Raw genomic sequence first — 24,065 nt, forward strand, 5'->3', positions numbered from 1 at the left:
TCTTCAGATGAACCCTTCAGAGAGACATCCTCCCAACAGTTCAGCCTGCTTATCATCTCACATTAGCTGCAGTATCTCAAGCCAATCTGAAGCTTGCCCTTATGACACCTTTTCTCAAGAAATATCTTTATCTGTGGGGTTTTTTTTTTTCCAAGAGCTCATCACTACCACCCAGCAGAGAGACACATAACACCCTGAAGTCAAGTCTTACTGAATTATCCGGCGGTGGTAGTGTAGTGGTTAAGGAGCTGTAGTAATAGCCTGAAAAGTTGTGGGTTCAATTCCCGGCTTTCACCCTTGTGCCCTCGAGTTATGGCCACCTTACACCAAACAACTTCTATAAGATTTGGGAAAGACTCTTGAAAGATTGTAGTCTTTTAACTAATGCCCCCCATTCAAGCTTTACTCAAAAGACAATCTTTCAAGAATTTTTCCCAAATCTTATAGAGCCATAAGGCACTTAACCCCAAGTTGCTCCGGGGACAGTGGGCCCTGTAATATAATTGTAATATAAATGTATAATTGACATATGTAAGTAGATACATATTTGGATAGAAATGTTATGTAAGTGTATTGTCCATGTTTCAATACAAAAAGCATTAACAATCAGCATGCTAACTAGAGCACCGAAAAATTACAGTTTCTCAGATTTCGGGAAACGCAACCCATGGATGGCTGTTGTTTTTTTCGGAGGTGGGATAAGGGTTGTCCAATCGTGGAAAACAAAATAAAAAAAATAATAAATAACTGAACATAATAAAAGTTCCATATCTGTGTGGGGAGGTATAGGGGAGGAATAGACGAGACCGTAATGGTGATTTTGGACGCCCGTTGAGATTTATGACCAGATTGGAATCTAAAGGAGATTTTTCCTCTGTCTGGGACTGCAGAAAGAGAGTGAGTGAGTGAGTATATTTTAAGGCTTTGGATTGCTGTAAGTAGACACATTTGTACTACTGATGAGATATGAGATAACAACATGGCAGCATGGAACAATAACAAAAAGTTTCATAAATGTGCCTGCAGTAGATTCAGATCCAGTCGGGGACACACATGAAGTTAGTCTAGCTCTTGTTGTTAGTAGTTGTACCAGCAGTAGTACTACTCCTTGTAGTAGCTGCAGTGCTATAGGCCTAATCTAAATGCAGTACAAAAGCTAAAGCTTGCTTAATAACTATGCAAAATCTATTTGCAAATGTAATACTATGAGGAAGATCTTACAAACAGTGGTGGGTCAGCTGATTTTGCTCTTATATAAATAATAAATTATATATGTGTTTAAATAATGGCCACTTGTCTTTCTTGGAACGCTGGAATGGAGGAACTGAAAGGGGAAAGGATTCAGACAATTACAATTACTGATGTCTTTAATAACCTGAGGAATACATTCACTGAACACTTCAGCCTTTCATCAAGCACTAATGTTTGGGATGCTATCTTGACTTGACCACAGTGCAGAATGAATAATATAAATAATTAAGTTTCTCTATAAACATTATACATAGAGTTGGGTATCGTTTGGGTTTTATCCGATACCGGTGCTAAATCGATACTTTTAAAACGGTGCCGGAGCCGAAACGGTACTTTGTTTTTAAAATGTTTTAAATTAAAATGGTCCAAAGCATGAATTGCTTTTTTTTTACTATCAATCTCATTGCTCCTACGAATAATACATTTAAATGTTAAAACAGCTTGCCATGCATGCACACACAATGGTGAGCTCTGCTTTCAAGTTTACCCAGTGAAGGCGGTTTGCCTAGCCTGGCGAGCCAGACACACATTAAAATGTAGGGTCTGGGCACTCACCGTTCGCAGTGCTCAGTCCGAGGGGCAGGATAATCAGTTGTCTTTCAAATTCCCTCTGCACGCAATAGGACGCAATAGGATATTTGTTTTCAAGAAGCAGGGAATTCAAGCCAAACCGTTTCAACTCTGCCATCAATCATTATGTTAAGCCCACCAAACGACTCTATACACGATTTCAATGTCCTGATTAAGTTTCGATTTCTGGAGCTCACAAGCCAACGGAGAGTTGCTAGACTAGCCCTGGCAGCAAATGCTAGACGCTAGGGGCGCGTCTAGATTTCTAGGCTACGGTTTGCCATAATGTATGTTAAAACCGCTTGCCATAAAACTGCAAGCAAGCTAATCTAACAGGGACTCTATTTTCCAGTTAATTCAGTGTGTTCCCAAATGCTTCAAGAAATGTCATGTCTTAACCCATAACACGCAGTAGTTTTTAACATGTTAGGCTACATGTCGGTGTTGAAGTGTTTAGATTCCCAGCGCTAGCCTAGTAGGCATTTTAACAGCAACTATGGCAATGCGAATGTAACAGGACAAGGTCCACGCCCCTTGTCTAGGTCAGGAGTGCCATTGCAAGTGTCTCTTGGCATTCGGAGGTGAGCCAATCAGCATATAGTAGTGGCTATATTAACTTCAGCTTTTAATTTGAAAGCTGACGTCATAGCTGCATACTGTTGTTTGTCCACCTGACTCCTGCCTTCACCGCGGGATCCCTTGTGCTCTTTTGGCCTCCTGCCCGCTGTGCATGCTTCCAGTGACATTCCTGGACTGCTGTCGGTCGCAGAACATGGGCCTCATAACCAACCTGATCGAGCTTGGTGGTAACACAAGGAGCGGCAACATCAAGGCTACTTTGGTCCGGGTTTCCGAACGCTGCTGTTTTGTTTTTACCTAAGTTGTGATGGTCGATTTTACATGTTTTGTTTATTGTATGTTTGTATACATTTTAGCTTTCACACGGGAGAATAACTGTATATCGATGGACGCTCTCGTCCAGTAGACCTTAGCTACTGTATTACGATGTTCACCACACTATGTGAGTGCATATACTGTGCATTGTGCGTATTAGGAGTATTGGCTCCTTCTTTGATTCTCCTCTCGTGCCGGACAGGAGCTGCAGGCCAACTGGGGTGGCGGACTATCTCAAGGTGGTGGCGTCCCTTCACTTTTCCTGCTGTGGTGCATTTTGAGTATTTGCTATTGACATTCACGTGTGGTGTGTCTGTAGACCCTCTCCCTGATATGCTCTCTAGCCCTGGGTAAGCTCCAGCCCTGTTCCTGGCTCTTTCCACCCCTCCTCAGCCAGTACTCTGATGAGCTCATTCTGGTGTATGTATGTGTGTGTGTCATGTGTGTCCAGGCCTTGTAGGCCGTTTGTGTCAGTGCCTTAGTGGCAAAAAGTCTGACTGTCTGGAGAGAACTCACTCCCTATATGTTTTTAATATTTGTTAATAAAGACAGTGTATTTTTGGAACCACGCCTCTGGTTTTCTGTGACCACGAACCTGTGTTGCCTGGTTGGGCTTCATGTACTAAGTTAGCCCAACTGATTGAATATTCTGAGGGGCAGGGCCTCAGATGGCGTAGTCGATATTTTTATTTGAGAGCTAACCTACCACTTGCCACATTTGGCGTAGTCGGCAGGACCACATGGCAAAGCCAGAGACGTGTTCCAGTGTTTTTCTGTCTTTTGTATCTTGTGTCTGGGCTTTGTTTGATTGTTTTTTTGTTTATCTTCTTTTTTTTTTCTCAAGACAAAACAGCAGCTGTTCGTTGGACCAATGAGAGTCAGGCAAGCTTGTTTTGGCGCATGGCCAACAAAGGTTACGTCTCTTTTAACCCCCCACCCCCTTGTCTGTAGCATTGACTGCTGCTACTTATGTTGTGTTGTGTGCAGAACAACCAGGAGCGGCTCCTCCCTTTGGGGACCTCGGGGCATGGGCTGTGGACCCATTAGCGGGGTCTGGGAAGATCCTCTCCTGGCCTCTGTGTGTCGCGGTGTTTTGGCCTACTGACCACCCGCGTGTCGTGTTATGTGTTTTGTGTACAGGTCGACCAGGAGTGGCCTCTCCCTAGGTGGACCTTCGGGGCATGGGCTGTGGATCCATTAGCGGGGTCTGGGAAGATCCTCTCCTGGCCTCTGTGTCGCGGTGTTTCGGCCTACTGACCACCCTCGTGTCGTGCTATGTGGCTTTGTGTTTTGTGTACAGGTCGACCAGGAGTGACCTCTCCCTAGGTGGACCTTCGGGGCATGGGCTGTGGACCCATTAGCGGGGTCTGGGAAGATCCTCTCCTGGCCTCTGTCTCGGTGTTTCGGCCTACTGACCACCCGCGTGTTGTGTTATGTGTTTTGTGCATTAAGGGTAACCAGGGTGGCTCCTCCCTAGGGGGACCTTCGGGTCATGGGATCTCAGTGTGGTGAGTCCCATTAGCGGGGTCTGGGTGTAGAGCCCCCCCCCTGGCCCCTGTCCGTCACGGCATATCGGCCTACAGACCAGCCGTAGAGTGTGTTTTGGGAGAGTCTGGCAACCTGCAGTGCCTCCTCACCTGCTGACCTTTGGGTCATGGGCCACCGTAAAGGTGGGGCCCATTAGCGGGGTCTAGTGTGGAGGCCCTCATGGTTCCTGGTACCTCACCTCTGTCGAGGTTTGACCATCAATCGTCGGGTCGACGATTCAAGAAGCCGGGGTAGAATGTAACAGGACAAGGTCCACGCCCCTTGTCTAGGTCAGGAGTGCCATTGCAAGTGGCTCTTGGCATTCGGAGGTGAGCCAATCAGCATATAGTAGTGGCTATATTAACTTCAGCTTTTAATTTGAAAGCTGACGTCATAGCTGCATACTGTTGTTTGTCCACCTGACTCCTGCCTTCACCGCGGGATCCCTTGTGCTCTTTTGGCCTCCTGCCCGCTGTGCATGCTTCCAGTGACATTCCTGGACTGCCGTCGGTCGCAGAACATGGGCCTCATAACCAACCTGATCGAGCTTGGTGGTAACACAAGGAGCGGCAACATCAAGGCTACTTTGGTCCGGGTTTCCGAACGCTGCTGTTTTGTTTTTACCTAAGTTGTGATGGTCGATTTTACATGTTTTGTTTATTGTATGTTTGTATACATTTTAGCTTTCACACGGGAGAATAACTGTATATCGATGGACGCTCTCGTCCAGTAGACCTTAGCTACTGTATTACGATGTTCACCACACTATGTGAGTGCATATACTGTGCATTGTGCGTATTAGGAGTATTGGCTCCTTCTTTGATTCTCCTCTCGTGCCGGACAGGAGCTGCAGGCCAACTGGGGTGGCGGACTATCTCGAGGTGGTGGCGTCCCTTCACTTTTCCTGCTGTGGTGCATTTTGAGTATTTGCTATTGACATTCACGTGTTGTGTGTCTGTAGACCCTCTCCCTGATATGCTCTCCAGCCCTGGGTAAGCTCCAGCCCTGTTCCTGGCTCTTTCCACCCCTCCTCAGCCAGTACTCTGATGAGCTCATTCTGGTGTATGTATGTGTGTGTGTCATGTGTGTCCAGGCCTTGTAGGCCGTTTGTGTCAGTGCCTTAGTGGCAAAAAGTCTGACTGTCTGGAGAGAACTCACTCCCTATATGTTTTTAATATTTGTTAATAAAGACAGTGTATTTTTGGAACCACGCCTCTGGTTTTCTGTGACCACGAACCTGTGTTGCCTGGTTGGGCTTCATGTACTAAGTTAGCCCAACTGATTGAATATTCTGAGGGGCAGGGCCTCAGATGGCGTAGTCGACATTTTTATTTGAGAGCTAACCTACCACTTGCCACACTAACACCAGTCAGCTGAGTTTAATTAGTGATAACGTACGGAGATGGTTTCGTAGCCTCTTTGACAGCTCAGTGACATCAGGTATGTAACCTACATATTTTTTTTCCAGCTAACTTTTAACATGATCTTCATATTCATTGTGATGCTATATGGGCCTCATGCACATGAAAGATTAATATCATGCCATTATGTGGTTTAACACACCGTGAAATAAAGTTTTCACCTTACAACTTTGCTGATAACATTTCAAATAAATGTCAGTGCATTAGCAAGGATATTGTGTAATGTATAGGCTAGCCTACTGTTGATGTTGTTTCATAGCCTTTTGCTTGTGTGTAGTTAGGCCCACTGCTAGATTTTCACAGGAACTCGTGATATCACTTTAAAGTAAGCTACTTGGGCTCACGCAAGCTGTCAAACACTGTCCACTTGCCTATGTGGTGCACCCCTCTGGTTTATACATCCAGTGTTTATCATATGTTAGCTAACTGTATCTGGATGTGTTGCTATCAGAGCAAGACGTTAGAGATGGCGCATGACATGCAGTGATGCCTCGTATAAAAATATAAATTTAAAAAACGCTATTTAAGCACCGAAATGAGGCACCGAAATCCATGTTGTTATTCGATGCAGTTACTACCGTTTGTGTCGGCACGGTGCCATATTAGAACCGTGTTTCAGTGCCCAACCCTAATTATACAGTACATTAAGTAAGGCCTTGTTCCCTTGTTGTAGTAGCTAATTTTTTCCAGGTCAATCAAGCTATTGATGTTTGTTTTACTGCCCCAGCCAAGCTAGTTATGTTTATGTAAATTCACCCAATGATGCAGGTCAGTTCTCCACAGGTGAGCTGTGTACAGGTAAGCTCTACTCAGGTAAGGGCTACATCTCAGCTGTTAGATTTCATCTGGTCTGATTCACTGATACAATTGGCTAAGACGACATAGCCCCAGGAGTCATAATGAAGGGTGAATGAATGAATGAATGAATGTATTTGAGTCATGCTCTTGCGTTGTGTTTGCATTATTTGTGTTTGTAACGGATGTACAAATTATCTGAAACGCCCCCACTCCCTCCCGATCTACGTGCACAACACCCTCAGTAACATTATCAAGATGATGAAAAATATAGAGTAAACAACTGTTCTCACATTGTCCCTAGAGGAGCAGTCTATCATGAACTTATCTTTGCTTCTCCCAAATACCACTCTTTTTGATTCTTTTGTAATTGCTTCAATCTGGAATGACCTGCAGATCATTACTGCCATGGGAATTCTGCGTTATCCAAAATTAGAAGGAAGCATATTCATGACATGATCCTTGGTAGGCTTCCATGTAATATCTGGGTCAACTGACAAACAATACGCTTTTCCTCAGAAAACCAGAAACCACACTTGTGTGTTGTCCGACTCTGCCCGTGGGTTATATTGTAAGGTGAACACTTCCAGCGATTTTCCTGGGAATGAGACTGCGTCGATGGCAACCACAATATCAAATAGCATTATGTCAGCCAGCCCAAAAACAAAATAACAAAATGTATAACCTCCTGTGGAGAATCTGCCTTTCCCTAGTAATCAGTTCAATATGGGGGTAATGAGCACCCCCCCACACACACAAACACTTCACCGGCCTCTACTGCAGTTTCAGTCATCAAAGTCAAAATCTGCTCTATTGTCAATTCCTTCACATGTCAAGACATACAAAGAGATCGAAATTACGTTTCCCACTATCCCACGGTGGAGACAAGACATATTTTACCAATTAGGTCCACAGACAAACATAACATTCAAGTAAACAATATAAAAAGTAAAAATAAGAAGGCACATACAATGAAGAAAATAAGAGCAGCAAAATTTGAGTTGAAAATGTGCAATTGTGCAGTCATCATGATGATATGATTATTTGGGGCTGAGGGGAAGTTATTATTTTATGTGAATATATATTTTGATTATTATTATATATTAATATATATATATTGATTATTATTTTATATTAATATATATTTTACGCCCATGCTCACAGCTCATCCTCCTCATCTGCAGGAGTTCCCGATCAGCCGTAAAAGCTCTAGTAAATGTGCGGTGGCACACAGGGGCAGCCGTGACCAGTAGGCACGGCTGAAGTGCCCTTGAGCAAGGCACCTAACCCCTCACTGCTCCCCGAGCGCCGCTGTAGCAGGCAGCTCACTGCGCCGGGATTAGTGTGTGCTTCACCTCACTGTCTGTACACTGTGTGCTGAGTGTGTTTCACTAATTCACGAATTGGGATAAATGCAGAGACCAAATTTCCCTCACGGGATCAAAAGAGTATATACTATACTTATACTGAGGGTCATATGTATGAAGGCTAACCATATGAATAGCTTACCAAGCTATTACTTCATCAGGCAAACAGTTCATGGTAATAACGTCTTGAATGTTTTGTGCATGTAGACTATGACAGATTTAAAGGTCTAGCTGCCACAAGGAAATGGATGCCATGAAAAAGTGTGTGACTGTGACTATACACCAATGCATAGCATTTAGCAGAATCATTGACCTACTACCTTCACCAAGACAAAGAGTTCCCTTGCACTGTATGAGATAAACACACTGGGAAACCAAGAGACTCCAGAGAGCACATGATTTCTCCTTTATTTTAGTATTCCCTTACCAACACTTTCTGCATTCTCTTCTTCTTTCCCACGACAACCTTCAACATGAAACCAGTTGGAAGTAAAAATGTTTATTTGGTCGTAGATGAGTTGCCACAATGGATCTTGCACAATGCAACCCGTGACTGAAGGAGCTCTTCTGTGAAGCATTTCTACTGCCTTGTCAACAAACAGCTTTTTCATCGAAGCCACAAAGGGAAGGATCACGCTGAAGAATGCTGATTTATAAAAGTGACATCCTGTCTGATATGACTGTACAATCTATCTCTCTGACCTTTCCAATCCTGACCAGGTTGGAGCATGAAGACAGAAACAAACAGAATCCACGGTAGCATGGATTGATGCAAACCTTCAGAAGGCTGACTTATCCTGGGGTTAATTGTGTCTGTGATCGTTAAAGCCAGACTAATGGATCCCACTACTGTAGATGGTTCACCATAAATTACCATACCATAAACAACTCAACCCTGACAGCGAGGAAACGCAAAGAAACATTATTGTGGCATGAAGCTGGACTCATGGCTTGGATTCAATTAAATTATTTTTCTTTTCTTTTCTCTGATTGTCTAACATTCTGTAAAGCGCCATGAGACATGTGTAATGTTTTGGCGCTCTACTGTATAAATTAAATTAAATTGAAATTCCAAATCACCATGATCTAAACATGATATGAGCTCAAATCAGTCAAATCATGATCTGAGCCAAATCAGTCATGCAGTGTTTGTCTGTACTGGTTTAAAGGAACCATATGTAAGAAATGTATTTCAATAATCATAAAATGGCCCTGATATGTCACTAGACATTAAGAAATCATGTTCACTTCAAATACTTATATCACTGACAACAGTAGTCCGGCCAGGATATTGTCTTTTAAAAAGTGAAGTTGCAGCCCTCAACTGATGTTGATCTTGTGTTTTGGCCTGATGCGCCACCCTCTACCTATCTACTAATCACAAAGTCAGTCGTGTTTCGGCATCCGGGTTGGCAACCTCGAGTCAGGGGGGAGGGGGAGGAGATACACCGCTCTACAGTATTTTGAAAGTGATTGCAGTACCAGTTTTGGCCACAATCTTACATACGGTTCCTTTAAATCTCCTCTTACACTCCCCCTGAGTGGACAATTATCTGCTTTCTGGGCAGTGTCCAGTGTTGTACAGTATGTTACAATAAACTCCTCTCACAGTCCATCACATCATCACATCTACAATACATGTACAAACACATATTTACACACACACACACGCACACACACACACACACACACACACATGCATGCACACACACGCATGCACACACACACACACACATGCATGCACACACACACACACACACACACACAAATGTTTGTTACCTCATAGACCTGTAGGATTTAAGGCTGGGTGGTGGGAAGACGGCCTCCCTGCGCTAAATTCACATCCAAGTTCCAGTGTAATTGCACACAGTGTTACTGACAAACCCTTGTTGGGCTTCACTCTCGTGCTCTCTCTCCACACGAACATAACCCCCAGGCACCAAGAGCAGTCTAACCTCCTCTGACTTCTTTTTGTTTCTCCCGTACAACACCTTCTCCCCAAAGCTGCTTTTCCTCAGACTGTTAACAGGGTAGGGTTCATGATCCCCCACAATACGAAATCAAAGTGTAATTAAATTATTATGTTTCTCAATGTGAAAGAACTTATTCTGTCAAAAGCTGAGTAAAGCTGTTTCTAATAATTACATTTTTTAGGGTAGGTAATCAGCCCCATGAAGCTTAGCTGCAGCCCAGCTCTGAGGACATAGCATAATATTACAGTAGTTTAGAGGTCATTTTGATTACTGCCTTATTAACAAGCTTACGTTACTTACTTACTTACGTTAATTATTGCTTTGATCTAATCTAATGTATTCATAGTCTGAATTAAATCTGAATGCTGATCTAGAGTATATTACAGAAAGGACTGATGCATCTAGATAATTCAGTCCATTTCTTTCCCAAATGATGTTTCAATTCTGCTTGCTGATTAACTGGATGTACTGGACTTGTATACCGTCAGTGAACTTGTATGTGACCAGAGGGGAGTGTTAAAGTACTATTATGCAGGTGTATCAACCCAATACAGTTTTTCTAAGTTCTTGTGACTGTGTAATCTGTATTACATAAACATTCTTAACTCTTATCCCATTATACTTTTTCTAAAAACTGATTTTTTGCTTTTATTTATGTAAAGCATATTACCCCAGTGTATGAAATGCACTATATAAACAAATATGCCTTGCCTTGCAGTGCATTGTGGTGAGTACTCACCGATGCTTCCTTTTGTAAGGCAAGCAGGCTGGGTGACAATACAAGCCAAACACAGACTAAACCCGCTCAACAGCTAAAACATCTCGCTGTCTGTTCTCCAAGCAGCACCAACCAATGGGCAAGAGCCTACTAGCAAGGGCCACCTCTGAATGAGGTGCATTATAGAGACACGACAGAGGGAACAGACATCAAGACCAACTGCAGCAGGGTTTTCATTTCTCCTGGGTTAGTTCCCCTGGGTTAGCTCCCGCAACAACCATGACAACTTCCTGTGAAATAGAAATCTTTCCAGCCCCATCCTTAATTGTGGAGCCTGTGAAGCACGATGACCCTGGAGGAGCCTTAACAAAAGGTTAACCTTTTCGTTGCCTTGACGATTAGGCCACCGGATGCGCTTATGCCGTTACTTATTCTCCTCCCTCGACACCGGTCTCTCAGCGCCAGTACTGGACCGTCCCTATCAATCCAGCCCCAGCCAGCTGAGAGCCACTTTAATAAAGTGGATGGATGGTGACGCCTAAAGCTATAGGTGTAGGTGCAGGTGTGTGTGAGTGAGTGAGCAGCACACTGGGAAATCTATATGTTTTCATTTGTCCACTGCCCAGGCCGCTGGGGGATCTCATAACAAATAATCCTCCCCTGAGACACATGCAAACACACACACACACACACACAGACACATTTTAAATACTTTATTTATGTCCGCACAACACCTTCTTCTCCATATATGGCGACTTCTAATGGAGGATATTGAGCAGTATTTGCCAATTTGCTTCCTTGCTTTTGTAAAGCCAACTATCCTGAGACCCCTAATGACAAGCCTATGCACATGGCCCAGGCTGCCAAAGATATTGACATTTGTAGCCAAGGCCAGTTATTTGCTGTACAAGAGGTTGATATTTTACTAGCTTTGTTAAGTAAGCCTCCTCTAGACATGAATCAAAACAGCAACCTACTTCCACAAACACACACACACACACAAGGTGTGTTCAAATTCATGACACATGAACCATAACCCTAATTCTAACCTCTAACCTTAATCCTTACCCTAACCCTAACTCTAACCCTAATCCTAATCCAAACCCTAACTTGTTATGACAAAAACCGAATGTCATAAACGTTTATGACTTCTTTATGACACGTTCATGACAGTGTCATGTCACTTGTATGTCAATACTGTCAAGTGAAGTGTTATCCCCAGATTGTCTGGACCAGGTCTGGGCCCACTCCGGGCCGTGTCCGGTCCTGAGCCGGCAGACTCCTTTTTCTGTGAGGTCTGAACTGAAGAGCCTCTGATATCCTCGGCTATCGACCTTCATTGACCACAGGCAAATCGACAGTTCCACACAAACGACACAGGGCAGATGAAGAGGCAGGGGGGGGGGGGGTGGACAGTGAAGCAGCGACAGAGATGGAGGGCTGGAGGGAGAGATGAGAAAGAGAGAGATTGAAAGAGAGAGAGAGATGCAGGTGGAGAAAAAGAAAGAGAAAAAGGGAGGGAGAAATAGAGACAGAGAAAGAGAGAGAGGGACACAGAAAGAGAGGAGAGGGAAAGAGACAAAGGATGTATCTGTAGCTCACTTTCACATTCTGTGAAATCAAGTGTGAGAGCCCCCCGGGGGCCACGTCTTAGAGCTAATGAGTTCTGGACAGCTCAAGCATCCTCAGAGTCCAGCCAGACGCAGAGGGGAGATGGAGAGAAATTGACTACATGTCACTCTTGTAAAAATCAACAAACTGACACAGACACACACGCACAAGGCAGACAGACAGTCATTTCCTTCAGGATATCAGATTATTCTGATAAGACTAAGCGACAGCACATCAATACCCATACATGGATAAAACCACAATATGAGATATGTCACCTCATCATCTGCTATTAGTGCATCCAGAAATATACCACCAAATGAGGTGATGACTATTACCATTTCTTATTCCCCAAGCACTTTTCAGAGAAGCACTTTTCAGAGAAACACATATCTCTCTCTCTCTCACACACACATATCTCTCTCTCTCTCTCTCTCTCACACACACACATCATTCTCTTCAGACTCTTTCCTCTTTCTTTAATATTCTATTTGTATTCATGCTCAAGGTTTAATAATAACATACTTATCTCACCCATACACATACACAAATGTGACCCATCTAAACAGAGCATCTTTATCTGGAGCACCCACACTAACCTCTCTATCCATCATGTCAGCCCTTTCTGTTTGCATGAGGGTGTTTGACAGTGCGGTTATATGACACAAAACCACGGATGCAGTGTTAACGTGCTGTTATGCAGGCGCATCAACCCAATACACCATTTCGGTAACACTTTCTATGAAGGTTGTATTTATAACGCCCTATGAATGCATTCATAATGTTTTATAAGGTGTCTATAAAGCATTGTAATGCTCATTATTACCATCTATATGTATTCACAAGTCGTCATAACCAACTTCATGATGCATTATGACATCTAATTATGAATGATTATAATTTTAATCTGAATAATTCATTATAAATATGTCAAGATCTGCCTACTCACTTGTCAGTTTTATGATGCATCATTACATAACTACTTTGCTTTGCTAAATATAGCATATAGTGATGCATAAAGAGTTTTGACTTCTACTGTAGTCCTATATATATCTATAGCTATAAGTATATGTAATAAAGTTATAATAATGTATACATCTCTGTACAGCACACAATTAACAACAGCTATGCAATATCTTAAGTGTTATTTGTCAGCTCTAAGTAAAATGACAAGAATATGACCCTTTTATTAACAGATATAAGTTCACTGAGTAATTAAAGGGTGCAATGAACTAAGTACCCAGTCTAGCATCTTTACCCCATATGCCCAATATAAATTACTATGTTAATGTCATAGGTGTTATTTGTCAGCTTTAGGTAAAGTAGAGCAAATGATGTGTTGTTATTAATAGATATAAGGTTATTATAAACAAATATGAGGCACAATGAAATGAGAGCCTGGACAGTAAAGACCAAAGGAATGCATTTAGTTCACTTTATTTTCATTTAAATCAACACACATAATCAGACTGATTATCAATGCTCTGAGCACATTACACAAACACAATGAGACAGGCCAAAAAAGTGGCACGGCATGGTCCTATATTTTGTAGTGGTGGTTATTATTGGAATAAAACTCACAATGCCACTGAAATCTATCTTGGGTCATTATGAAAGATCGTTCGAATCAAAATAGACCTTTGGTTTAAATGAAAATAAAGTGAACTAAATGCATTCCTTTTGTCTTTACTGTACAGGCTCTCATTTCATTGTAGGATAATAGGGTCATATTCTTGTCACTTTACTTAGAGCTGACAAATAACACTTATGATATTGCATAGCTGTTTATAATTGTGTGCTGTAGGGAGATGTATACATTATTATAACTTTATTACATATACTTATAGCTATAGATATATAGGACTACAGTAGAAGTCAAAACTCTTTATGCATCACTATACACATTTAGCAAAGCAAAGTAGTTATGATGCATCATAAAACTGACAAGTGAGTAGGCAGATCTTGACATATTTATAATGCATTATTCAGATTAAAATTATAATCATTCATAATTAGCTGTCATAATGCATCATGAAGTTGGTTATGACGACTTGTGAATACATATAAATGGTAATAATGAGCATTACAATGCTTTATAGACACCTTATAAAACATTATGAATGCATTCATAGGGCGTTATGAATACAACCTTCATAGAAAGTGTTACCAGCATTTCTAATATGTGTGTGTGACAGGGGGGCGGTCTTTGAGTGTTTGAGATGCTGCTTTAAGCCCTAATCTTCACCACCAATTTAGGGTTTAGAAGAACTTCAGGAGTATTTTCAGCAAGAGCAACTCTCAGGGGTGTACACTTTAGCCCTGAAGTTTCACATTTAAACTATAGGCATAGTGTCTGATCAGGGATTTAAAGTGATCACATTCTTTACCAATCTTGAAAAAAGAATGATATGGTAATAATGAAGAAGGAAAATAAGAATGTGACTTAACATCATTTAACCCGAACCATAAAGTCATCAGATAAAGGTGTGATGTTACAAACATTCTTAACTCTGGAAGGCGTTTTGCAAAAGATTCGTTTTCAGCTACCCAAAATGGAATATGCATGTGGGAGAAATGCCAAAATGCATAGAAAAAGCTAAGTTTGCTGTGCTCATTAAAAAAAAAAGCCTCATCAGAAAAGGTCAAAATTCAAATGTCCCTTGAGGGGATGTTCTGTGATTAATCCTCTGTGTGAGAGTGTGTGTACGTGCATTACCATGTGTGTGTGTGTGTGTGTGTGTGTGTGTGTGTGTGTGTGTGTCTGAGCGTGTGCACATCCAAATGGGTGTGGGGCTTTTGGACCAGAGTTTGATAGAACGTGCGGGCTGCAGCCCCCGCAGTTCCTCTCGTTGGCTTCTGATGACGTCGCTCTTGCGTACACTTCCCGCCCAGCGCTGGCTGGCAGGGGAATTACTGACCGCTGACAAACACGGCCCTGGGCCTTTTCAATACACGTAAGCTCCCAAATGGGGTGATCAATACCAGAGAGCCGTCACATGGGAGCCTTAACAAGCTGCTTCCCTCACTGCATGATCCTCGCCTGCTCCATAGAATCAACCTGACGAAATTACGCCTCTAATTTACACCAAAAATAACTCCAAGGCCTACTGGCGTGATTCGCTGCTGGAGTGATGCGTTAGCGCCACATTCAACTGCACAAGGGCCGACAGGTGAGAGATGTTCACACAACGTGTGAGAGTACAGAGAACAGTGAGAGTATGGAGAAAGAGAGAGAGAGAGTATGGAGAGTGAGAGAAAGAGAGAGAGAAATTAACTAGCTGAAGAAAAAATCTGACAGTTCTTCCTCCTCTACTGTATGTTTGCTAGGCAAACAGTCCTGTACTTTGTCGGCGGGCCAACACAAACTCTCTCTCTCGCACTCTGCGTTTGTGTTTCTGGGAACGCTTCTCTGTCAGAACTCCAACCATCACCTGCAGAGAGGCCGCCCGTTTCCCTTGTAGTAATCTTATAATGGACCAAACTGCACAAAGATAGCGGAAAGCTTCCGTGATTACAGGGGCCATTTTCTTGTCTTCCTGGTTTTGCTTTGAAATCTTCCTTATCGTGTTCCCGGACTGTGTTCTAACTGGTTGAACTATGAGTCACGCTCATGGGGAAAAGGTATTATATAGACCCATGACAGCTTAGGAACAATTACATCAGTCAACCAGACTGGAGTGGTATTGTGTGTGTGTGTGTGTGTGTGAGAGAGAGAGAGAGAGAGCTAATATCTGGACTGTTGTGTACAGTTGGTTTTCTGTTACATCAAGTAATCTAGTGTGCGTGCAATCCATACAGAAATGCCTGGTTGGCAGTGTTTGACAAAGAACACACTCTCACTCTCTCTCCCTCCCTCCCTCTCTCCCTCTCAGTGTGTGTGTATTTGTGGGTATGTGCGTGTGTGTGTGTGTGGTGTGTGTGTGTGTGTGTGTGTAGATGTGTTTGGTAATTGAAAAGGTTTTTAGGTTGCTCCATGTATTGACCAAAGGTCGATTTGCACCCATGCTGCGGTGGGAGGAGAGGTGCTGGTTGACTGAGCGCTTCCCTCTCCGAGCGGGAAATCTGGAGGAATTTTTTGAGCAGTCTTAGTTCTTAGTCAAATACTGCACCTGTGGACTGCCATGCTTTATCCATGCAAGAGTTCTGTTCAAATTACTTAAACCCTTCATTGTAAAAATCTACAGAGTTTTGGCTGATGTTTATTTAACCTTAAAATACTGTACAAACTGTGACTAAATGGAAAGTCTTGTTTAACATCAGCTTAACAGCTTATTGTAAAATCCTACATCTATGGCAGAGTATTTGTTTAATGCTAGTTTATTGCTTTAAAATTAATGTTGCTGTGGAATAGGATTCTTACGTGTGCAGCTGCCTAATGACTGATCAATCATTGGAAGAATTTTGTTTTTTTTCACAAATGAGTCAACGTATAGCTATAACCTTAGTGTAACCCGTTATAGTTAGTGAAAGCCATATCACTGGAGGTGAGTGAAACTCTAGGGTTTGAATCAAATCGTAGGCCTACATCAAAATGTAGGCCTACTCTTTACTGTAAATGTCATGTCATGTCATGTCATGTCACTTAGCATGTAGGAATCTTGTTTTGGCTAATGTTGGTGTAGCACTTTTACTGAGAATGCTGTGTAGGGGGGAGAACGTTTTGTTCTGGTGAAAAGCTGTTGATATCTGACTTCAATAACCAAACAAATTACACCGTTCCCTCCCTTCTGTGTTGCCAAACGATGTGAATATTTTTGGAATAATGTACAGTACGTCTCCGAACCTCTTAATTTGCTCCCTGTGTGTGAAACCCCTGAGTGTTTTTGAGAGCGCACACTAGACGCACACTAAGAGGACTGGGAGGATAATTTGATAAAACTGTGTAATGGACTTTAAGCGTTCAATGTTATTGCAACTTTTTCCAGTAAATGCTGTGCCTTTGAAAGAGATGTTGCAACACTGTCCCTGTAAACTAAGTCCAAGTGGCTTTTCCCTCATCAGTTATCTCAGCTTTTATAGTGCATCTCTCAGTGCAGCTGTGTTTTATAACAGCACATGCTCCAGCGTTTGATATAATAACTAGTCACCACTACATCCCCAGGAGTCAAAAGCCCATGAGTCAGAGTCCTCCTCTCAGTGGCCCTGATACACTCTTAGTCTGGACTGTGTGTGTGTGTGTGTATGTGTGTGTTTTTGTGTGTAAGGGTGCGTAAGTGTGCATGTGAGTTAGGCTGGACCCTACAGGAGACTCGAGATCACTGCATGTGTGTGTGTGTGTGTGTGTGTGTGTGTGTGTGTGTTTGTGTGTGTGTGTGTGTGTGTGTGTACTGTGAAGTTTTCTTTTGTTTTTGATTCTCTTCTCTTTTTCTTTTGCAAAATATTCCCAGCCCATCACCTTGCTGGTATTTACCAACAACAGTTAAGAGATCTACTGCGGTTTGGTGTGTGTTGTAGATATTGTGTGTGTGCATCTTCCGTGACAGAAGAACACGCACACACACACACACACACACACACACACACATAAACACACACTGAGTGTAGGGTGCCTTAGAGTGGGAGGAGCTGTGTTAATCTCGATCCAGTCAACCGGGGCAAACAGGTTTTCTACACACCTCTCAACTACAGATTGGTTAGAAAGGGAGAGCGAAAGAGAGAGAAAGAGAGAGAGGGAGAGAGAGAGAAAGAGAGAGAGAGACAGAGAGAGAGAGGGAGCAAGGGGAGGAGTAGATCGATAATAGATAGATAGATAGATAGATAGATAGAGAGGGAGTGAGAGAGAGAGGGAGGGAGAGGGAGATAGATGGAGAGAGAGCGATAGAGAGAGAAAAAGAGAGAGAAGGTGTTGAGAGAAGGTGTTGAGAGAAGGCGTCTTGTTTGTGCGATACTACATACTCTGTATATTTAACAATTATTTATTAAACACTACATTATAAATAAATAACCAGCTTCTCAAAATAACAGTTAACAAAGAACAAAGTAACAACACCAAACAAACTATACAACAGTATACAAATATTTCAAAGTATTTGTGTAATTTGTGCAATTTTAACAAAGACTAGCATTGTTACAAGCCATCCTCCTTGGCTTTAAAAAGATCATTTCAAGGGCCCTTTGGTAATTGCACTGTTTTACTATTGGACCATTAATGCTTATCTTCATGCAGGCTGTCAGACTGTTGACCTGCAGCCTGTTCCGCAAGTCTAGAAGTTTAGATCATTTTATAGTTGTGTGTAATATGGATGAAATTTGAGCGCTCCGCGCTTTTTAATTTAGAGGCCAGAGTGGCCGCTCTGTTCCGCTCCCATACCGCTCACACCACGAGTCTGAGGCATGCCCACTAATAAAACCAAGACCGTTAAATTTCAAAGATATTGGCCATATAGCCTAAGTTCGTTGATGGGATGGAGTTAGCTAAATAATTAAGAAAGCATACGCGTAGGCACGGATAGGCCTGGACGGGCCTAGGCCCGTCTATTGTCACTGTCAGTCTTGCGCGTCCGATTAGGCGCGCAAGTCAACACTGTGCTGAGAGCAGGTGACTGTTTACTCGGCCGTTTCTCCGGTCAAATTCGCGTCAGGTCAATTTAGCTCCCCGTTCCCAAAGAACTAAGAGCAACGGCAATATATTTCACTCAGAACATTTATTTTAAAAGACTGCAACACTGATAGTGCAACAACAAACAAGCTTGGATTAATTGCCAAAAGAACGAAAATGACAAATCACGCAGTCGGCTAAATATTTTAAACTTGCGCCAAACGTATGAACCCAGCATCCGGTGCGTCGCATAAATTAAAACACAAATTGAAGCAACAACTTGATCATTGGACAACCCTACCACTAAACCTTTCCATAGGCCCAGGGGTGTAGTGGGCGTTGGACGCGGGGGAACGCCGTCCCCCCACTTCTTGGAGCATTGTTTTGAGCATTTTAATAAGCATTTATTAATATAACAAGTGTTGTTACCAGTGGTAACAACGCATCACGCAAACATCTCCAATTAGGCCTCTTTGTCCTAAAATGTGTTACAAGAATGACCGTCATGCTGTAGCACTCCACCATGCGTAAAGACATTAAAAACTACACCGCTTGTCGTTCCACGTTACCCGAAAGTAGCTAGAAAGTGGCTAGAAAACCATAGATTATGCAACTGCCTGTATCCGAATCTAGCAAGCATCTTCATGGCCCTTCGTTTGTGTTTTGCAGAAAGCAGGTAGGCTGATCCAGTGGTTAAAATGACACGATAAGCATGTGTGAGTAATACGAGTGATTTTTAACACACAAGGGGCGCAGTTGAGCAGAGCTGCGGCTATCTGAATGGTCTGAACACAGAAGAGCAAGTGGCTTTGATAAAATGGCCCATTATTTAACATAATACCGGTATTACGATATTGTCTCAACTACATATCGTTTTCCAAAATATATCGGTCGTAGTCGTAATACCGATATATCGCCCAGCCCTATCAAGTAGGCCCAGGACTGAGTTATCTCTCAGTAGTGGGACCAGAACAAGGAACAAATGGTCACACTTTATGCATGAGCGGGTGTTGGGGATCTTTGGCCATGGCCAGCTAAGACAATACAGATCAAACACAGGCATCCACACATGTAAATTGAATGCAAAAAGGCATTCTTTAGAAATGCATATGGTTTGGGCAAAAGACGGGCCTTACAGAGCAAAAGAGAGGAGGAAGTGAGGAGGAAGAGACAGAGCAAAAAAAATCCTTTGAACCAAATGGACCAAGGATGGCTATAAAACCCCCAAACCACACCAACACCAAGGGAAAAAAGCTCACATCTCATGTCCCCAACACAACAGATTACCATCATTAGTAATTGAAACCAGACGTTTGTGAGCTAGAGAAAAACAGATACAGGTAAGGGAAGTGAGAGAGAAAGAAAGAGAGAGAGCGAGGGAGAGAGAGAGAGAAGGGAATAGATAGAGAGAGAGGGACAAAGAGAGGAGAGGGTGCAGCAGACTGCCTGTCCAAATACAAGGCGCTTGTTATGCAACCTTGCTGAAAAGCAGAACTGTCCCAGCAGACGCCCTCTAGGCTCCTCTGACACACCCACACTCCAACCGTCGCTGAACACACACACACACACACACACACAGACGCACACACACACACACACACACACACACACACACACATGTGCGCTACAAGGCACCACAGCTCCCAGACACAAGCACCTGCAATCCCCAGGCTATGGGAAAATCACTTTCTCAAAGACCGTGCTGGTAGCATGCCCTCCTGCTAACCACCGCTAACTCCGCTGAGTGCAACGCACCCCCGTACGAGTGTGAAATGCCTGCCGCCGCCACACGCCACCTCAATCTGAGAGCACATTAGAACGAATGGAAAGAAGAAGGTGGCGAACGTTTACTGTAAAAACAAACGTGAAAACTGCTTGTGTGTGGGTGGGTGTAGGAAATCACACATCACAGAGTGGTAAAGGCCCAATTCCACTCCAATGACTGATGTCACAGAGCCGTTTTCCTTTTGCAGGCGTCTTTGTGAAACTTCAACAGGATGTTGTTAAAAATAATAGATGGCTCCCTATTTCAAGGGGGAAAAAAATTTTTCACAGAAAAAGGAGAACTGCACTGTCTCACCCGTATGATTTGTCATGCTGAGCTGACATGCATGCTGACTAACGTACACTGGCCTAGGCGACAGCTGCAGATCGCCACTTAAAGCCTGTGTTTATGTACATCTTGTACACAGTTTATACAGCTTGTGTTTCATTACAGGCAGCATACTCGCACACAGTCAGAAGTACAGAAGAAGTTCAGCAGAGGAACTGGACAAAATTGAGCACGTAGCAGGTGTGGTGTGTGTGTGTGTGTGTGTGTGTAGTGTGTAGTGTGTGTGTGTGGTTGTGCAGCTACTAAGATCACAGTTCTAGATAAGTTAAATATTCCCCACTGCCACCATTACAGCATTTGAATAAGAACACCACTTATCATTCATGCTGAGCATGTGTGCACATATTTCTGTGTGTGTGTGTGTGTGTGTGTGTGCAGTGTGTGTGGTGTGTTGAGACGTTCCCAGAAGGCAATTGACTCCTGAGTTCATGGCTTTGGCCCTGAATCGTCCCCATTCCTGTCCCAGCTGCTGGTGTCTGTGTGAGCTCCAGTGGTGCAGCACTCACACTGAGGCACAGCGAGCACGCCACAATTGTGCAAGTGTATGCATGTGTATGAGTGTACATGTGTGTGTGTGTGTGTCTGTGTGTGTGAGAGTGTGTGACCTCCAGTGCTGCAGTGGCTACTCATCGTAAGGGGCAACAAGTAGATCACAACTGTGTGTGTGTGTGTGTGTGTGTGTGTGTGTGTGTGTGTGACAGTGACATCCAGTGCAGCAGTCAGTACTCACCGTGAGGGGCAGCGAGCAGATGACAAAGATGACCGTCATGGAGGCCAGCAGCACCAGGTGCTCCACTTCCTCGTCGCCCTGTCCCCCGAACACCATGATCTTGCGCTTGCGTCCGGCAGACAGCACCGAGCCTCGCCGCGACATCTGGCTCCGGTGCATGCGGCACAGGCTGATGATGACCGAGCCGTTGCACAGGAACACGGCGGCCACCAGCAGCGCCATCAGCGTGGCGTAGGACAGCGAGAAGGCCAGCGTGTGCCGGTCACCGTCCATCAGGCCACCCTCGCCGTCCCCGTCCGCCTCCATCTTGATGAAGCACCACGTGCCGGGGCAGTACTGCTTGTGCTGTCCGTAGCCGAAGAAAGGCAGGAGGCAGAAGGCGCAGGTGACCAGGTAGATGAGGGGCAGCACCAGCTTGGCGAAGCTACGGCGCACGCGCTTGGAGTAGAAGTACGGGTGGCTGATGGCCAAGCAGCGTTCCACGGCCATGGCGCACAGGATGAGCATGGACGCCAGCCCGAAGAACGTCATGGCGAAGGCGAACAAGCCGCACAGGTGCTGGCTGCCGCCGGTCAGGCCCAGCAGCGAGGAGCTGCGAGCGTAACACACGAAGACCAGTGGGCTCAGGAAGCACGTCCCAAGCAGGTCAGTCACCGCGAGTCCCGTTACTAGGATGCAGAAGACGGACGATTTTGCGCGGTGCTCCTTGCGGTGGACGCCGAGGATGCCCAGGGCCATCAGGTTGCCCACCACACCCGCGATGAACATGAGCGTGCTCACCACGGGGCTCCCGTCCACGCTGATGCTGGTGATTTTTTCGCACGACTGGTTGCTGTGCATGATCGCTTGTGTGCGCTGGGAGCGAGGACACAGGGGGAGTTTAAATAAAAAGCATCTTCCCTCGAGGAATGGTCCGGAAGGGGTGGAGAAAAGCGCGAGAGTCCCGTACAAATTTTAAAAGGAAAAGTCAGATCATAGTAAAGCGCTGTTTCAAATTCGCAGTGAATCACGGTGCTGCGTCTTTCTGGATACTAAACTCCACCATGGTTGCGAGTGGGAAAATAGCACCCTTGCATCGGGACAGATAGACTAACTTTCATCTCGAAACAGATGCATTTCCACGGCTCACCCAGCTGTTGAGGTAGAAAGCATGAGTAACTTATCAGCTAATTTTCTATTGCGCAGTAAACGTGGTTCTGATCAGATATTAATTAAGAAATTATCCATTTAAAAAGAGGCCAGTCACCTTAGTGTGCTGTCTCTTAATGCCATCATCTTGTTCCGGTCGTAAAAATGTCCAAGAACGTCGGCAGCTCGAGATGGCCCGGTTTGAAGAGATTGTCTTTAGTTCTCAGTCCTTAAAACCAGATGTTGACACATGAGCTGTAAATCACGCGTTGAGTCCTATAGCCGCTTCCCTTTCTCTCGTTCAAGTGGTCAAATTGATGTCAACTTCTCCCGCTTGTTTTTCTAATTGTAAAGTTTTTAGCCAATCAAATGGAGGTTTCTGTTTAATAATCGAATAATATGATAGAAGGAAATTAAACTTGTCACGAGTTTTGTGCGGTTGTTTACCGGACTAACTCCACGCTCAGAATGCTTATGATTCCTCCACCACGTTGGATTCAATGTGCCAGCTCTCGCATGTCCGAGGGTGGGGACGTGCGCGTCACAGTTCGACTTTAATATTCACGTCATTCACGACTTGTCTTGCATGTGGCTGACAAGCATGGTTATAATCCCTTTCATCAGCAACATTTTATTAACAACCTACCTGTACTTAGCAGAAAACACTGTCTAAATATGTAATTCTGTGTCATACTTTCCAAATCTGGCAGTGACCTGACCAGGTTTGTGTAATGAGGGAAAGTTGCGCAGACACACAACAATTCATTGTCTGAACCAGATGGATGCTATATCATTGCTTAAATGATATTATCTAATTTACGGTAAGGGGATAACCTGCATGTAGCGTATCAGTGGCCAACTCTGTATAGGGTGGGTAGGGAATACAGTCTACTCTCGCTTACCATTGTCAAGTACTGTAGGTGTTAGGTTATGGTTATAGCCCATCACTTCTGGAAACCTCTTAACTCCATATTTGTTTTTTGTTTGTTTTTTGACGACGCAATGTTGAAATATGTTCTTAATTAATGATTTTTTTTTTCAATTTCCTGAAAGCTAATGGATTGGACATAGGTTTTCACCCGATAGCAGCGCTATGTAAGTGTGTGTGTGTGTGTGTAAGCATGATGACAATCAAGCACAAAATAGTGCTCTCTCGCTCTCTCTCTCTCTCTCTCAACGCTCTCTCTCAACGTTGTACAGGTATTCTTTCAAAGCGATTAAGCAAATCTCAAGGCAAAATAGCTCCCACACTTGATTTGTGGATCGAAGAAAAACAGTGTGGCTGCGGCACAAACAATCCAACTGCCTTGCGCAAGTGCACCTTTGAAAAGGAAAAACCGGTGCCTCGAAACACGTGGCAGAAGAGAGGATACGGACATAGGGAACCTTTGTAGGCTACTTCAGAACCGCATGGCATTTTAGCAACTCT

At 43.8% G+C, this 24,065-nt stretch overlaps 1 protein-coding gene across 2 annotated transcripts in view; it reads right to left on the bottom strand.

Annotated features, from left to right (window-relative positions):
- The window catches only part of ptgir (prostaglandin I2 receptor), a 58,736-nt gene extending 35,624 nt beyond the window's left edge, over window positions 1-23,112 (bottom strand). The window contains exons 1-2 of one of the 2 annotated variants that reach the window (XM_076282780.1): window positions 22,755-23,112; window positions 21,509-22,641 (exon numbers count right to left, since the gene is read on the bottom strand). In XM_076282780.1, the coding sequence (XP_076138895.1) occupies window positions 21,509-22,348 (840 nt within the window). In that variant the 5' untranslated portion in view covers window positions 22,349-22,641; window positions 22,755-23,112. Of the gene's footprint in view, window positions 1-21,508 lie in introns of both variants that reach the window. The other variant, XM_076282779.1, reaches the window with a different exon arrangement.
- Window positions 23,113-24,065: the final 953 nt, after the last annotated feature.

The sequence above is a fragment of the Alosa pseudoharengus genome, unplaced genomic scaffold (genome assembly GCF_046254945.1).
Source record: "Alosa pseudoharengus isolate Yale_2024_CS ecotype anadromous, Long Island Sound unplaced genomic scaffold, YU_APseudo_1.1 YU_APseudo_1.1_scf_13, whole genome shotgun sequence".
Classification (NCBI taxonomy): Eukaryota; Metazoa; Chordata; class Actinopteri; order Clupeiformes; family Clupeidae; genus Alosa; species Alosa pseudoharengus.